This window comes from Micromys minutus (genome assembly GCF_963924665.1).
Source record: "Micromys minutus genome assembly, chromosome: 6".
NCBI classification, from domain to species: Eukaryota; Metazoa; Chordata; class Mammalia; order Rodentia; family Muridae; genus Micromys; species Micromys minutus.
The window spans coordinates 12,228,585-12,247,379 of NC_137975.1; the positions used below are offsets into that span (position 1 = coordinate 12,228,585).

Below are 18,795 nucleotides of genomic sequence, written 5' to 3' on the forward strand. Positions count from 1 at the left end.
GGTGGATCAACCTAAGACAGGGGCATGAATTCTTGAATACATGTACCAATGATGGATAAGATCCATATTTTTTGAGGGATTGCCTAAGATGGACACAGTATTTCTGAGACAGCTTTGACTTGTATAGATAAAAAAAGGGAGACATGTGGGGAGCACATCCAAAGTTAAACTTTGGCTGACGTCTTGCTTGTGATTAACCATGAATGTGTCTGCTGACATATGCTTTGTTTTTAATTAAGACATGTGTTTTACCCTAAGTTCCTCCACTTAGGCATATATCATTGAAAGTCTGTCCAAGCCTACAGAAAATAGCCTTCAAATGGTCAAACAGATACTGTGTGTCATAAACTTGCTACTTAAACATTTGTGGTCATCGTTTATCTTCTTAGAATTGGTCATATCTTGTGTCGCTTGCCTTTGAAAGACACAGAGAAAATACTTCTAATTGCTGGCATAGTATTAACCAGCAGCTCTCCCATACTCTGTCTCTTGCATATTCTTTCTGCCTTTCCTATATTCATCTTCACTCCCTGAGCTGTGGTTCCCACTGGTTCCTGCACTCATTATGAAGCCTTTACTTACTATTGTATGAAAAGGGGGCATATTCAATTCTGGATTCTAACTTCATTATGTCATTCTGGCAAAACAAGTAAAACCATCGTCTTAAAACTTTCTTCCTAAACTCATTTGAATCAAATCAAGAAGTAATCAATTCATCTAAACAGCAGTAATTCATGAATGTCCATCTTCTTCATGCTGATCTGAAGAAAATCTGCCAATTGGATGGGCTGACGCCCAGGCATCATTAGGCTATGTAATAATAGTAGAAAAGGTATATCAGGAGCGAGGAGCAATCCTTGATAAAGTCTCTGAGGCTGGGTGTCTCCAGAGTGTACCCCCTGCAGCCATGCAAAACAGTGGGCTATTGCCAGGAAGCTCACTTGCTTGCCATGGTCTTTTACTACATGGCTTTTTAAGAAGCCATATTGAGGGCTAGAGAAATGACTCAGCAGTTAAGAGCACTGACTGCTTTTCTAGAGGACATAAGTTCAATTCCTAGCACCCATAGGCCTGCTCACAACTGTCTCTAACTCCAGTACCACTGGACCCAACTCCCTCACATGTAGTCAAAACAGCAACATGCAAAAACTAAAAATAATTAATTTTTTAAGAAGACATATTGAGGTAAGTCTTTCTGTCTTTGGATAGGTACCCAGCAAGCAAAATAAAGTATAAATTGTACCACATAAGTAAGCTGACAACATTAAAACAGTTTAAAGGCTATTTACTTTGATATGAATTATCATATTTGGTAATATTACAAAAAAAAGCAAAAGTATTGGTAGAAATCCTTACCACAGAAAAGTATTCATCCGTACCCTGTTCTTGTAAATCAGAATTCCTCCTGACATCACTCCAATCAGGATTTCATTGTTACTTTGATCCTTCAAAATAAATAAATACATGACACTCTAAAATAATTAAAACATGATTAGATTTTAAAAAACATATTTCAAAGATAACACAGAAGTTAATTATACTTTATTACAAATCCAAATAGTCAGTTGTTGCCTCATAAAAGGCAAACTTCAAAACAAGCTGAAATGTGGCACTATTAAAATTCACTACTCTAAAAGCTGGAGTGATGTTTCAGAAGAAAAGCACTTGCTGCACAAGCTTGAGGACCAGAGTTCAGATCCTCAGAAACCCATGTGGCCTTGGCAGCCCACCTGCCAAGGAGTGAAGAGAAAGGCAACCCCCCAGCAAGCTGTCTACAAGACGAGATAGACATGTCGGCAGCTCTGGGCTTTATCCTATCTTAATAAATAAGGTATAAAATCAATTAAAAATGATTCTTCACATCAAACTTGGATTTCTATATACACATGTACACATATTCCAGTGCACCTACACATAAATAACATGTATACCACACACAAAATGTTTTTTTTTAAAAAATCAGTCTTAAAGTACAAATCTGAAGATTTCTCTTATGACTAAGACTGACATTTTGGTCAAGGAGGATCTTTGATAAAATATCTACCTGATATGAAAAATCCTGTAACTAACAGTGTGTATTAACAATAACATGGGAAGACTAAGCAGACTGTTCTTGAGACTCAAAGACCACGGAGAAGAAAGTGAATTATGTTTTGAAGAATGTATAAGCACTTTCATATGATGACAATCTAAATTAAATAGACTATTCTGCATTACTGAGAATGAAAAGACTTTAAATATTTTTCTGAAATGTCAATCTTTGAAACAGTTTTGCCTTTCACTTGAAATGGCATGATTTTATCCTCCTAAATCCATGTTTCCAGAAGCCAGACCAAATTAATGAAAGAAATCCTTTAAACTGTAGCTTTAAGACTTCCTTTCTTTTTTTTTAAATTTTCTTCATGAAAGTTATTGCTAAAATATTTTTTCTCTACAAAATCCTAAATAATATAAAGCCTTTGTTCAATCATCTGGTGTGAACATTTGTAGAACCAAGAGTCTCCCAAATCTGTACAAAAATGCCTGAACTGTTTAGCTTGGCATGGAAACATTTGAACAGTACTAACACCCATCTTATCTTCCTCCTAACTAGTAAAACCTATTCTAGTTAGGCAACATCAGTTTAATGATGTCATTGTGATAACATAGTTTCATGTTTTATTAATAGTTTTCTTATCTTCCTTATGTTTCTGTCTAACCAAAAGAGCCCAAGCCCTAATCTAGATCACAGACTTCTCTGTGAAGCCTTCCATAGTTCACATCCACACATTTCTCATATTTATCTGTTTCTTAAACCACTCATCTGAAATAGCTAACTACTGTCAATATATGAAGAACTCATTTAAAAGAAACACTAAACCAACAGTCAACAAGAGACAGGATAAGGTAAGTGGAAAAGTGACTAAGAAGGCACAACAGAGACATGAGTTTTCTGAGGTGACCAATCTGTTCCATATTGCAAATGTAGCAGTTGTAATACAAAGCCACACAAGCTATAAAACTCAAAACCTGAACATAAACAACTCGCTACCTGAAAAGTCATGGCCCTTCGTGGTTCCCACAAATCTTTCCTGCTTCTTTCTAACTTAAAATTTCACCGACTGCCAGAAATGATAGCATACACTTGGGAGGAGGCAGAGACAAGCAGACCTCTGAGTCTGAGGACAGCCTGGTGTACAGAATGAGTTCTAGGACATGTTCCAGGACATCTAGGGAAAAACATGAAACACCTCTACCACAACAATAGCTTGAAACATATTTAGAGATGGCTTTAGATAAGTAACTGTGATAACTCTGCTCCATTTAAAAACAGAGCACAAAATTTCACCTTGCTTGTTATTTCAAATATACATTGTTTCTGATACCCAGTAAGTTTCCTTTCTGTGTTCTTCCTTTTGGAAAAGTCCCTTTATATTTACTGAACAATCCTTTGAGGTCTTAGTATGCCCATACAAGAAGCAATACATTTCCTAGCCTTTAAATTTTTTGGAGATATCACATCACTGTGCTGTTAGGTTGGCCTGGGTTGAGTGATCTTGCCTCAGGTTCAAGTGCTCAGATGAGAAGCATGTGCCACCATGTGCAGCATTCTTTGCTTGGCTTGGTTTGTGATAAACATGTGCCCAAATAACTGACCATTTAAAATGTAAATCTTTAACCCAATATTCTACGTTTAGTACCGTCTCAGAAATTATTTTACAATCTAACAGTTAAAGGAAAGTAGAACTACCTTAATTACATCAGTAAGTAATAATTAATGATATGGTTAGTTGTATGTGCTTTATCTAGTTTCGCACTGAACTCTGTAAATAACTGCTCCATTTGAAAACAGAGTGCAAACAATTCCCCTTCTTTCTTATTTCAAATACACTTTTGCTTATGATACTCCAACAAATGTAATTTTAACTGGACATTTTAAAGCATAACCAAATTTTAAAATGTGGTTCTATCAGTTGTAAACTTTCCTCTTAAAAAAGAAAAACAGATTCTATAGCACAAACACCAATGAGAATATGTAACAAACCCTAAGTTTAAAAATAATAAACTCCAAAAATGAAAGGAGAGTGAAAAACCATTAAAAAAAAAAAAGGCAAACCAAAAGACAATTAAGAAATTACAAGATACCAAACTCTTAAGGAAACCTGGCCATCTGGAATTGTAAAAGTGGACAGACAAGCCTGGACTATGTGACACAGGCCTTTAATCCAGCGCTCATGAGGCGGAGGCAGGCAGATCTCTGAGATCTCTGGTCTACAGAGAGAGTTCCAGGACAGCCAAAGCTACACAAAGTTCCAGGAGAGCCAAAGCTATACAAAGGAAAGCTAAAGGTACACAAAGAAACACTGTCTCAAAAAATGGAGGGAAAATGTGAAACAAAAATGACAGAGCTCATTCCCATGAAGCTGACTGACTGGGTGAGACCCTGAGTGACAAAAGCACTGTAGGGTAGAGCTTTTGAGTACTTCCCCGTGGATTCTGCACCAGCACATTTGCGTATTGAGGCAAGTTCAAAATAATTTAACTAAGGAAGAATGTGGCTCATATTTCTCTTTATGGCTAATACAAGCCTAACACAGCTTCAGAATGTATCTAAGGGAATAAAATTCCCCTGCTGACTCAATCAATGGCCATAATTCTACTGAAATAGCTGGGCTTTAAGTACTTCGAAAGAATAAAAAAAAAAAAAAATCTCGATAGTTCACAAAAAGGAATATAGCTACCTATGATGAACAGCCTTTCATACATATTGCTCAGAGAATAACAATCTTTGAAACACAAAAATGTTTCAAACAGGAAAAGAGTTACACTGTGAAAAGTCAGTGATTATAAATGTAAAGACATGACAGGCCGACATGGACTTTACAAATAAAGTTTGACCATGAGACAGTGTTTGAAACAAAACGACAAGCCTTGGCAACATGAGAGCATTGTGTATGATCATGATTAGCAAACATTTTGACAAAAGCACTGCCCCTAAGGCAACTTTTGCTTACAAAACAAATATTCTAAAACAATGCCCCGTACAGTCAACACTAGTTTTGTAACATAAGCACCTGAAAGAAGCAAAAACAATTCATTTCCACACATCTTGTACTTATGCTATTGTGAATACTTATTTCAGTAAGAAATTTTAATGCAACTATATCAGCAGCAAACACAAATTATCCTGTTTACCCAGTTTTCTCAAGGAATTAAAAATTTGAGGCATTGAGGTTTATGGTTAAATATAAAAGTACTTGTGGCCCTGGCTCAATCACCCCAGCACTATACACACACCAAAAAAATTTGAAATCCTTGATCCCAAGGAAAGAAGCCTAACTCAGCATCTATATAATTTTTCTTTACTTACCCTTGCATAGTGAAATTCAACTCCATAGAGTTCTAAGGTACGTGCTGTGTTTAGGTAATTAAATTCTGCTTCTGCAGGAGATAAGCCACTGTAAAGAAAACATCAGATCAAAAACTAGATTCATAGAAAAGTTACAAGTTACAAAAAGATTATGTGGAGAAACAGAGTCTTTAGTTTTATATAGTAATATCTACCTTATTTCAAGGTCATACTTGTAATAAATTTATTTTTTCAGATTCTCTTATTTTCCAGGAATATACATATATCTTGAGTGCGGGGCTAAAGAGACCATAGACCTTATGGTAGTAGAGAACCTACTACCATCGTTGTTCTACAACAGTATAATTTTGCTTTACATCCTAAAATTTTTATTATGCCCAGAGGTAATTGTAGCTCGTATCCCCTTATAAAACAGGGACTTTTGCTGTCTCTTACAGTAAATGAGACCATTACAGAAAACTATAGCAGGCCATAATGCAGAAAAGCAATGGGTCATGGGGGAGGACACAATCCCTACTGAATACATCTGTAACACAACCTCTGAACCTAAGGCTCAGAGAACATTGAGGAAGAGTGGAGTAAAAAGACTTCAAGAGCCAGCAAACCACAAAGTCTACTATGAGAGTGCCTCTTCTAGAAACAATAGCAAAGCTTCATTCTCAATACCCCAACAATGTAGCTGCTTAACCAATAGACTTGCTAACAGAGAAAAGGGAAAGTCATGAGGCCCACTCCTAGACAAACAACTAATGCTTGCTGAGAGAAAATTTTTTCCAGGGATAAATTCTATAATTGACTATCCAAGTGTTCAACCCTGAAATTATAAAAACACAAGCCAAATGGACTGAGCAAGCTGTACTCATATATTTATGCGTAAATACATAAATATAAATGAAATAAAGAAAGGGGCATCAATTTGAGAGGTAATCAGAGCATTGGAAGGAACAGAGGAAGGGAAAAAGAAGAGTGATAAGATACTTGAATTAAAAAAAATTTAAAGGGCTAGAGAGGTGGCTCAGCAGTTAAGAGCACTGACTGCTCTTCCCAAAGTTCTGAGTTCAATTTCCAGCAACCACAAGGTGGCTCACAACCATCTGTAATGGAATCTGATGCCCTCTTCTGGTGTGTCTGAAGACAGCTACAGTGTACTCCTATACATTAAATAAATAATAATTAAAAAAAAATTTAAGACACTGGCAATTAAAAACCACTAAGTACTACAAGTCAGAAGTGATAAAAAGGGAAAAGAATACAAAGTTTTAAAACCTCTAGCTGATCTTATAACTATTAGCAAAGCCATTTGTTTCCTGATGTAACTTTAAAACATTTCTCAGTTTATACATCAGAGCTTCATGTAAAATATACGGGGTATACTGTGCATACACTGCTATAACATGCACAACATAAATATCAAGAGACTTTTTAGAGTAATGATGTATTCATTAAATGTCTTCGATTTATCAGTCTTAACATTTCAACAATTTTTACTATATGTTTCAAAATATGTCATTCTTAGTATAACAATGACAGATGGGGAATAATTAGGCATTCATCTGCTTAGAAGTACAATTCTATAGAGAAGCTGAGGTTTAAGCTTTATATTTAATAAATATTTCTGTGATTCTTAAAACAAAAATTTCAGAGCTACCCTAAAATATAGTCTTTTTAAAAGGTCTGCTGTATTTCAAATATATTTCTAACACCCTCAGGTATATATATGGAGTTAGCATGCAATAAAGCAGAGAACTATGACAGCACAGATATCAACCTTCTCATCACTGATACTGGAAAGGAGCCAAGCACTTTTTTGTGAGCTACCATGTAGTTGCTGGGAACTGAATTCATCTGTGCTCTTAACCACTGAGCCATCTCTCCAGCCCACATTTCCTTTTTTAAAATTAAAGTTTTATTTTATTTTAAATTACATGTATATGTAATTATGTGTGGAGATGTGCACATGTGTAGGGGTATTCGTGGAGGCCAGGGGAGGGCATCAAGATCCTTGAAGCTGTAGTTTCACACAGTTGTGAGCTACCTGATCTGGGTGCCGGAAACTAACTAAACTCTGGTCCTCTGTAGGAGCAACAAGCACTGAGCCATCTCTCCAGCCCCCTAAAATTACTTTGTTAAAGAACTGACAATGTTACATAAAGCAATCAATATGTATCAGGCAAATTTATATAAAAAGAAAGAAAAATATGGGTATATTTATTCCCATGAAGTATGTTTGTAATTTCAAATTTAAAGATAATGCTTTTTTGTTGTCAAAAGCATTTTGCCTTAGGAAAGATATATGGTCATTATGGGAACCTAGAGTTGGGATTAGGACAGAGTTGTTTTGCTTTTATCCAACAGAAAAACAAAAGCTCACGAGAACTAACATGGAGTAGAGTTTACGATACTTTGAGCAGCTAGCCTGTCTCCTTGAAATGTGGGACTTTCACAGGAGAACTGATGACAGTTCATAAGAGCTAACTTAAAATAGGGTGTCACACTGTAATCAGCAGTCTCTTTAAATGTGGGATCCCACAGGAGAACTGATTATGGGTCACCCTAGCACATGACACATAGCCAAGGCAAAACCTCTAAGCAGACACAAGGCTGCCTGGGAATATGTTTACACAGTAAAAGGAAGAAAATTTAAACAAATTTGAATATAGAGAAAGACGTTGAATTTATATAAAGTGAAAGGGGAATATAAATATATTTACCCACATAGATATTAATCTCCAAAGAAGGAAGGAAGAAGTGGGAATTGACATGTTTTCATGGATACATAGATAACAAATACATAAATAATCCCAGCCTTTGATTTCAATACTTGGGAGACAAAGGCAGGAACAAATAGGTCCCTTGTCAGTTCAAGACCAGCCTAATCTACAGAGCAAACACAAGTCACCTCAAGCTACACAGAGAAACCCTGTCTTGATGAATAATAATATTTTTAAATGTCTAAATTGTTTTAAATTATCAAATGACGGTAGTTATATGTCCAATGGTTATAATGATATTGTAATTCCTCTTTGAAAGAGGCCAAAATAGAGCAGACCTAGGTAGAAAAGGACCTGACAAATTGGGTCAATCTATGCTTTTTAATGACTTTAGACTGGAAGAAAAAGAACATGCTATGTTGGAAGAGAGGTCTGTATTTGTATTAGCAGGAAAGAAGAAAGGGCTTTGGATTCCTTCAAAAATAGTAAGGTTCAGATTTGATAAAGAGAGACCCCCTGAATATCTTGACAGCAGAAAGGAGAAAATTAAGACCAAAAAACATGATATTTTTGCTGATCTCTCCAGTTGTAGACAGGTCTGAAACTGACTAGATAGGAAAATATCTCCTGCCAGAAGTTCAGCTATACATAGCGAATTAATCTTGTTGGCTACAGAGTTGTCATGACTTATTACATACCATCCTTTTATGGCAAAAATGGAGATTTATATTGCTGTTTGGCTATATGATCAAAGTAACTTCTAAGAAAAGACAGTTATCCTTCACCTGTTCAGACAAGTAGCAGAAAATCATCTTTAATTGAGTATGTTCCCTGCACATTCCATACAAATGTCTTTGTAGAGCTATGTATTACTTGTAAGGTTTATATATTGCAGAATGAAAGATCAGGAAAGCATCTGTCTTACTTAGGGTTTACTGCTATGAATAGATACCATGACCAACATTTAATTGGGGCTGGCTTACAGGTTCAGAGGTTCAGTCCATTATCATCAAGGCAGGAATATGGCAGCGACCAAGCAGGCTACAGGAGAAGCTAAGAGTTCTACACCTTTATCTAAAGGCTGCTAGAAAAATATTAACTCCCAGACAGCTAGGACAAGGGTAACAAGGCCACACCTACTCCAACAAGGCCACACCTCCCAACAGTGCCACTCCCTGGGCCAATCACACACAATCCATCATAGCATCCCTGACAGTATTCACCTTCAAGGATGTTGAGATGCAAAGACCTGCTATTGTCAGCTCTGATCCTGCCTTAAAGTGATGCTGTTTCCAGAGACTCGCTTCTAGAACAGCTTCATAAAGAACTGCTAGTCCAGATATCTCTGTTTATCCAGCCTTTCAGACTAATCCATTCAAGACTTCACTTAATCAACACACAGAGACTGAACAAGAGATAATGCCAGTAAGCTTTCTTTTGATTAAACAATTTTTCTAATTTTCTAGGGCTACTAAAAAGGAAATCTTCACCTCAATTCAGCAGGAAGCAATTATAAGAAGACTGTTGTCCAGTCCCTTAAGTTGCAGTGTATGATTTTGGTCATTTCATGAGTTATAGATGTGCTAATATTTAGGGGAAGATTTACGAATAATTATGGTCTTGGACAGGGAGAAATCTAAATAGAAGGCTAGATTCAGGGATTCCTCTTTCTTTTCTTTTCTTTTCTATCTTTCTTCCTTAGGTAAGAGAAAGGAGTTGAGAGGGAAAAGGGAGTAGATAGAAATGTAAAAACTTAGACAAATAGGGGTAGATTATTGAATTTACTCTTAAAGCAAAAGATATTTTATAACCATAATCTTACATTGGTGGAAATCTTTATATTTTGATGCTAACTGAGGTTATACTTTGTTACATTGGTACAGAATTTTGTATATTGATAAAAGTTTAAGTTTTTATTGGTATAAATCTTTGTAATACTGATACAAAATAGCTAGCTGGAGATAGATAATGTTTGTTTATTTGGCTACACTATAGACAGATGGTCTTCAAAAATCTCAGAAGCTCACAGAATATGGCATTTAAACATAATATTATTTAAAATCTTTTTTTGAAATTGAGACATGTCAACTCCTGGCAGTAGCCCATTCACCTTGGGAAAGGATGATCAGCTTCAGAAGCCTCCACATGGATTTACTGCAATTATGGCATGCTAGCCACTGGGGAAAGAAGATGCCCTAATTTCATCTGCAGATAGAAAGCTGTCCAGAAACAAAAATCAGATGTGGAGAATTTGACTGCCAAGCTTAGCCAAGAAAGGAAAAGCAAGTCCTTTATAATACCTGCTTCACAAAAGGCCAATCAGATATTCTGGGCCAGAGGGCTGAAGATAGATACCACACTGTTTTGGGGACTGTCTAGGTAGCCAACTGTCACTGTCATTTCTTTAACTTTGGAAGCTGCATTTGTGCACTTTTTGTAATATTTATTCTTTCTCAAGTCTCTGATGGGGTCAAAGACTGGATAATTACAGTCTCACAATTAAACTAACGTTGTTTAGCATTTAGAAAGATATTTTAGATCTAAAAAGATATTTTAAGTTAATAATGCAAATTAGAATAAAAAAATTATTTGGAGACAAAACTCTACACTCACCAAAATAGGATAGATAATAACAATACTTTCTCTTAAGTTGCTGAAAACAAACAAACTGGACTTTTGAATGTGTCACTTATGTAATAATTTCCATAGCTGTTTCATAATTGCTCATGTTATATATTTTTTATTATTATAAAAGAGCCTTTTATTTAGATAATAAAGGGGCATTGTTGAGGTTTGGCCTATTGTTATGCATTATAATCCTAAATACTGTCCCGGGTTGCCTTAGGGACAAGAGAATCTTCACATAAGATATGTGATGCTATATAACCTTGCTCCTTAATTTAAAACTATTGTTTGAATAAAGATGCTATAGCTGGGCAGAAGAGAAGTAGGTAAGGTTTCAGTTCCTGGGCTAAGGGTCTGAGGAGGACCATGAGGAGGAAGAGGGAAAAGAAGGTGGAGAGACAGGATGCTATGGGTTAGGTGAGTCATGAAAACATGGCCATGAGAACTGGCCAAACGGAGTTAAGAACACCCCAGATAGAAAATAGCAAGTTATAACTTGGGATTATTGACAGAAAAGCAGAAATAATAGCTTAGAGAGTAGATATCTACCCAGCTCTGGTGCATTAAAATGCTCATTATAATTATAAAAGTTGTGTCTCCTTTATCTGGGAACTGAATGATCTAAGCAGGAATAGAAACTTCCGATTGAGATTAAATATTTAATACAACATAAACTGTTTACATATAATTTATGGTTGTTACAGAAATGAAAACAAGGAGAATATATATGGTGAAATAAACAATGAAATGCTTTTAATATAAATCATCCAATTATTTCTTGTATCAAATACAACAATAAAATTGAGAATGTTGTGAGTCATTCTTTCCTCTAGAAAGTTTTCTGACTTAGGTAAGTTTCATTGCTGTTATGAGACTATAGCAACTCTTACAAAGGAAAACATTTCATTGAAGCTAGCTTACAGTTTCTGTTATGTGGGAAGCATGGCAGTTTGCAGACAGACATGGTGCTGGAAGAGCCAAGAGTTCCACACATCCTGATCCTCAAGCAGACAAAGGAGACTGTGTGCTGCACTGGGTATATAGCTTGAATTAGGAGACCTCAAAGCCCACCTCCACACTGACACCCTTCCTCCTACAAGGCCACACCTGCTATTAGTGCCATTCCCTATGGGCCAAGCATTTAACACTGAAGTGTATGGGGAGCCATGTCTATCAAATCACCTTAGTTGCCCATAAAGCTTACCAAATAAACAGGAAATTAAACAAATGCTTACATATGCTGCTGATGTAACTTTGCAATTTCTTTCTCAAAATCTTGAGGTTGATTAGGAATGAAAGAATAGTCTGAGAGGTAGCCTGCCAAGTTTTCTGACTGATTGTAATCTCCAAGTTCAGCTAATAAAAAAAAAAAAGAAAAAGAAAAAGAAAATATTGTACTTTAACACTTTAATTACAGTAAAATCAGCAATGTCAGTAATTCATATATAATTATGAAATAGATGTGTTTCTAGCATTACAGTAAACAAGTTGCAATCATTCACGTAAAAATAATTGCCACCTAGGCATTCATTGAATTACCTCAATATCTCCTACTTCCTACACATCTAAAGAACTCCTGCAATGTGTTATTAATACAGCTATAAAACCATATGCAACTTGATTTCAAGTAGGCTGATACTTACACTGAACAGCAAATGAAGCTAAAAGGGCAGCAGTGTTACAAGGACAGGATAATCTAATAAGACAAAAAAAATATATAACCCAAGGATAAATATAATTTCAAATGTGCTGTAGTTCATTATACTACTAACATTAGAAGTTTCTATATGCATTCATTTTAACCACAATTAAATTAACTAAGCTGGGTTTTATGGCATGTCCATTATTTCATCACTCATAAAGTTGAAATGACCGCCAGTCTGAAGCCAGTCAAGGTTACATAATAGGACAATGTCTCAAACAAACAAAAGAACCCCACCCAAAAAAAAAAAAAAAAAAAAAAGGATGATAAAAGGAACTAATACTAGCTATAACAATTTTTAAACTTATTTACAGCAATCAGTCATGAGTCATCAATTACAGAATTTAAAATATTTTCAAACTATAAGAAAACCCTTAAAAAGCACTTACCTTCCAGTAAGAATGTCTTGCTTAATTTGCAAAAAATACTGATACCTTGAAATAAAAAAAAAATTAGTAGAATCAAGTTGAATTGATACTCTATACTTACACCAACAAAATTAAATTTAAATATTTCCTTTTGTTATCTACACATTAGCACATATAAACTCAGCATATGTACACATTAGCAAAAGTGCTAGAAAAACAGGATTTTGTGAATTGATTATAAGTCTTTAAAATTTGTTCATATATAAAACTTTCCATTTTGAGTATCTTGCTTCTATTATAAAACTATGCAAGATTTCTAAGCTCTCTGTTGCCAGGGAGAAGACTTAGGAGCAACAGTCTGAATACTGGTCCATGCAAGAAAAACTGGGAGCACAGACACTTTAAGATCAATAACACAGGAGCAAGAGAGCACACTAGACACCAGTGAAAGAAAAGCATCCTTTCTGTGGAAATAGGAAGTCAGGACAAGGACAGGCCTATGTGCAGGTCATTTTAGTCTCAAGCTTCCTGCAGAAAACCAACTATCTTCTTCCACTGGAGTTAAGAAAGCTCTTCCATCAGAAAATTAATCAAACTGTCTTCTATTATCGCTCTGGTATTAAAGTGTTTAAACAATCACCTTCGTTTAAAATGAACATGACACACTGCTGAGGTTGCTTACAAGACGGCACTGCCCTTCTGTCCCTGATAGTGGGTAAGCTAGTCAATACCAGAGAAAAAAATCACTGTGCTGGAAACAAATGTCATGACATTAAATACTGAAAAGGAATTTATATAAACTTCAATCAGCTTTTAAAAAGTCAAAACTCAACATAAATATTATTTACTTCATTCAGGACAGTACTATTCTTTTAAGTCTATTTGATCTCATAATCAAATGCAAACATAGCTCCCTTACTATAATACTACAATTACCTGAGGAATGTATATATGTCTGCACTCATTTGAATCACACTGCATCACAATTTAGGCAAACAGACACATCAGAATATCTAGCTGTCCTAATAAATACTTTTGTATAGTATACTGATTAAATGAAATGTAGTAATGTGTCACAATTTAACAAAAGGAATACTTACAAAACATAAATTTGAAATTAAACAATATATCTAATAAAAACAAAAATGGTCTCTTACACTAACAGTTTAAGCACAAGTTAATTCTCCAACGGCTTACGTATTTTTACTTTCTTCAAGTTCTGACTTGAATTATCAGGGAATATACCTACTGTTTCTAGTATATGCTATCTGTGTGAACTGAGTACTGAACCTGGCTATGGTTTGAGTGTGAAACGCCCCCACAGGCTCAGGTGTTTGAACACTGGTATCCAGCTAGTGCTACTCTTGTGGAAGGTGGTGGAGTCTTAAAGAGGTACATCCTTGCTAGTAAAGGCAGGCCATGAGGTTTGATAGCCCAGCCCTACTTTCTCTTCTCTGTCTGCTTTCTGCCAAAGGATGTAATAACACAAGCTGCTTCGAGCTCCTGCTGCCATGCCTACCCTATCATGATGGGCTGTAACCAATCCTAAACTCAAGTCAAAATGAGCCCTCTTCCATTGTTTCTGGTCAAAGCAACTTAAGAAAAAACTAAGACAATATAACTGGCAGTATTTAATTGTTTATATTAACAAATATCAAATATTAAAAAATTTTAGAAATCTAATTTAAAATTGATGTTTTAATTGTGGTTTTTAGATAGATAGCTGGAAATGAAAAGTGATTTCTAGTGTTTTATAATTAAATTTTTTCATTAATTCTGACTAATTTCCTTGGAGTCTTACAAAATTAGGAAAAATTTCAGTATAGTGAGGATTACTTATAATGATAAAAGATTACTTTAAATATTTAACATCAACATACTTACTAAATTTAAATAGTAAATTGTATTGTGAGACAAAATAAAGTATGGTTGTAAAGGGGGAATAAAGCAACAAAAAAACCTAAGACCTATAATAGTAAATTATACATTTACTAGTATACATTTATTAGTAGTTGTAAATAATTCCAGCTGTCCAACATGGCACCTTTACTCCAAGGTCTTCTTATCATCAAAAAAGCATCAACAAACAGAAAACATTTTCAAGAACTGTTTTCAACATCAACCCAACCATGAAACCTTTGACCTAATATGTCACGCCTACAAGATGTGCTGGGGCGCAGCATTTGTGGGAGTGACCAGTACATGAGGGGTCCAGTTTAAGCCCATACCACAAGAGCGAGCCCCATGCCTGGCATTGCCTGGTTGGCCAGAAGCCAGAAGGACAGCCCATGATCCCTAATTATATTCTGCGGTCCTCATAGTCTAGCCCAACCGTCATCAGAGGTGCATCATCCAGCAACTGATGGGAGCAGATGCAGAGACCCACATCCAGACCCTAGGCAGAGCCAGGGGAACCCTGCAGAAGAGGAGAAGGAAGGATTGTAGGAGTCAGGGGACACCATAAGAACACAGCACACAGAATCAATTATCAGGGCTCATGGGAGCTCACAGAAACTGAAGCAATAAACATGGCCCCTGTAGGGAAGCAGAGAAGGAGTTGATTTGGGGAAGAGCAGAGACTGGGAATAGTGAAGGGAAGGGAAACTGCAGTCAGAATTTTAACACATGAGAAAAAAAATGAAAGGGCTCTGTTGCTGTTGTTTTGTTGTTGTTTTGGTTTTTTTTTAAAGCTTCATTTAGTATTAAGAACTCTACAGATACTGAGAAATTGTCACTAATATCACTAATTCAAAAGCATTATTTTTCTGGTGCTCCATACTATTGCATCACTACAGTAATTCTGATAGGCCATCTGTAGCCTAAACTGAACCACTCATGGGTTGGCCACTCCCACAAGAGCTGTGCTACCTCTGTCCCAGCTCATCTTGCAGGCAGGACAGATTGTAGGTGGAAGGTTTTATGACTGAGTTGAATTACTACCTATGCTCTTATATCTGGGAAGTGTACGGGGGGGGGGGGGGGGATAGTGTTCTAATTCTTCTCACTGAAATGACTAATCCAGCATTTCACCATTTACAGTAATATGCACTTACGCAGTTTTACTGTAATGAGTGCCATTATCTTTCTTACTTCTACCCTAAACATTTTACCTAATTCTCAAGGACACTGCTGAAATATTTGTGTGGATCATTCTTGATACTTTCTCAAGTAGAAGTGACAAGCTTAGACTTAGAACGTGCAGTAAAGTGGGCACATAGATGCCCAAAATGTGCTTTATCCCTGCAACATCTTTTATAAAGTTCAGTCTATTTTCTTTGGACTTAAAAATACATCCTGTAAAAGACAGGTATATGAATATTTTAGAAATTTTATGTCTCCCTTAGTGAAAAGAAATAAAAAAACAAGAATATGCTTTTGCGTGAAAAAAATATACACGTAGCAGAAACTCTCACTATGCAACACGCCTTGGATACAATCCATTGCCATCTCATGTCTTCATTTAATTTCAGTAGGGCAGGATAAGTGACCTTGGAACATTTATAGGCTTTCTAAATACTGGTTTGGAAGTTCAAATTTTTAGCATGATCATTTATTTTTGCCTAGATAATTTTAATTTTTCATTTTAGATCTCTGACAATGTTTTCAAAAGAAACAGTTCCATAAACCAACCTTGTATACTCTTCTTGTAACTTGTTGGGGTCACTTACAAAGAATTTGACTCTAAAGTTCAAATTGTAAGGTGATCCTCCTAGAAATAACAAAAACAACTCTAATTAATCAAATTATATTAGACCATTATCTTTATGAGGTATGTTTGTAAAATATCAAGTAAACAGTATGCTCACTCTTTAGCTGCTTCCTTATTGGTTTGTTTGGATCCAGCCACCTCTGAAAAATAAAGAAAGAGAGATTTTTTTTTCCCCTGAAGAAATAGCATATCAGTTATTGCAAATCTGTCCCACTTGAAGACTGCATGGTTGAAAAGGTTTCATGTAAAAACATTAAATTGGAATGATGTTTCTTGACGGCTAGTGATGTAAAGGGCAGTACTATTCCTAGGCAGGTCCATCTGGGCTGCATTAGAAAGGTCATCAAGAATGAATATGGGAGCAAGCCAGGATGCAAAATTTCTTGAGGGTTTCTGTGTCACTCTCCTACCTTGATATCCCCTGCTAGACTGCAACCTGTAAGACACCTTTGTCCCAAGTTACTTTTGCTCAGAGTGTTGGATTACAATGAACTAACACAGTCATAAACGAATTTAATGATTATCTAAAAGTGAGATTCATCTACCCAAAGCCTGATGTCCTTGATCAGTTCTCCTTCAAAGTAAAATATTCTGATATATAAAGTAAATGTGGGGGCACATCTTAGAAATAAAGTAATAGTAAGCACTGAGAAATTTAACACTCATGAATGACATCAGTGAGACAGGACTTAGGGCATATGTAGTGTGGGCTGTTAAATGACAGTGTTCACAGTACAAAGATCATTGAATCAAAAATTTCCTTATAAGAGACTCAGTCTCAAAAAAGGTGCATGGCTGCCGAGGAACAGTATTCAAGATTGCCCTCTAGTCTTCACATACATACATACATACATACATACATACATACATACATACATACATACATACATACTCCTGTTTAGCACACATGCTCAAGCAGACACACAGAGATACCCACATCCATGTGACCACGTGTGCACACCTGCATATACAAGTATGCACACAAAGTAAAATAGAGTTTATAGTACTTGATTTCAAAATGTACCCAAGGCTTGAAAACATTTATATACACAAAAACTTGTACTTAGATGTTTATAGCACTATTATTCATAAAGAACAGAATAACACAACCATCCAAAAGAAACACATCTATGGATTGAAATATTAATCAGCAATAAAATGCAGTTTGTGTTGGTTAGTTTTAGTTAACTTGATACGATCTAGAATCACCTGGGAAAGGCATCCCAATGAGGGACTGTCTAAGTTGGCCTGTGGGCGGATCTGTGTAAGATTTTTCTAGAATATGTTAACTGATATGGGAAGAAAGAGTCTTAAAAAGGACAGCATAATTCTCTGGGTCCTGAACCCAGGAGATAGTGAGCGGAGCACAAACAGAAACACAAATTTTATTGCTGTTTGCTCTTAACCCTGGATGTGATATAAATAGCTTGCCGCTTCAAGCTCCTGCAGCAGTGATATCCCTTCTGTTGTGGACTTTTATTAGACCTTGATCTGTGAGCTAAAACAAGCCTTTTCTCCTTAAATTGCTTTTGTTGGTGGAGTTTAACAAAACAAACAGAAACAAAACTAAGGCACAGTTATATACCACTGTTCTCTCATCAGGATGCACTAATTTTAAAAAGCTTATTTTGCTGGTACAGAGGTGAGGCGCCACATGCTTGTATTCCTACACTTTGGAGGCTCTGGCAGGACGTTTATAAGTTCAAAGCCAGCTTTAGCTGACACTCTGTCTCAGAAACAAAGCCCAACATACATTGATTTTGAACTAAATTGTGATCAAGATTGAATATCATTATATATTTAAATGCTATTTATTTCATGGTGGTGAACTTACTGTCATTCTGTTTCTTTATTAATGTTGGTCTTTTCTTGTTGCTGTATACAATTTTTTGTGGGTGAATATTTTTTTGAATTGTTTGTTCCATTTGCTTTTTTTCCTTACAACTTTATTTTTTAAAAAAGAAAGATAAAAGTACAGATTTTTAAAAGCATTTGGGCATAAAACTATATGAATATATTTTTGTCAGTACTTGATTTTTTTAAATGTTTGATAGTATGCATTGAAATCTTACTAGTTACCATAAGCATAAAGTACATGTAAAACAAAACGTAACATGGAAATAGAGTTTCTTGGTGTGTATAGATTAAACATAATAATTTTTAAATACCAAAAATTGCCACAAGGGCCTGTGGAGCTGATCTTCAAGTACTGCCTTTCCCAAGCAGGTCCCGGTTTCCTCTGACAAAAGCCTGGGCCTTACTGTGGGCTGGAAAGGAACCTTTTCCACAAGCACCGCCAAGTACTCTCTGCACTCTGGTTACTCACGGTG

The 18,795-nt window shown here is 35.8% G+C and overlaps 1 protein-coding gene across 4 annotated transcripts in view; it reads right to left on the bottom strand.

Moving 5' to 3' along the window:
• The window catches only part of PTPN4 (protein tyrosine phosphatase non-receptor type 4), a 153,233-nt gene that overhangs the window by 73,004 nt on the left and 61,434 nt on the right, over positions 1–18,795 (bottom strand). For 3 of the 4 annotated variants that reach the window (XM_080918096.1, XM_080918093.1, XM_080918094.1), the window contains exons 4-10: positions 16,563–16,605; positions 16,387–16,486; positions 12,778–12,822; positions 12,330–12,382; positions 11,922–12,042; positions 5,351–5,438; positions 1,357–1,445 (exon numbers count right to left, since the gene is read on the bottom strand). In XM_080918096.1, the coding sequence (XP_080774222.1) occupies positions 1,357–1,445; positions 5,351–5,438; positions 11,922–12,042; positions 12,330–12,382; positions 12,778–12,822; positions 16,387–16,486; positions 16,563–16,605 (539 nt within the window). The remainder of the gene's footprint in view (positions 1–1,356; positions 1,446–5,350; positions 5,439–11,921; positions 12,043–12,329; positions 12,383–12,777; positions 12,823–16,386; positions 16,487–16,562; positions 16,606–18,795) is intronic. The other variant, XM_080918095.1, reaches the window with a different exon arrangement.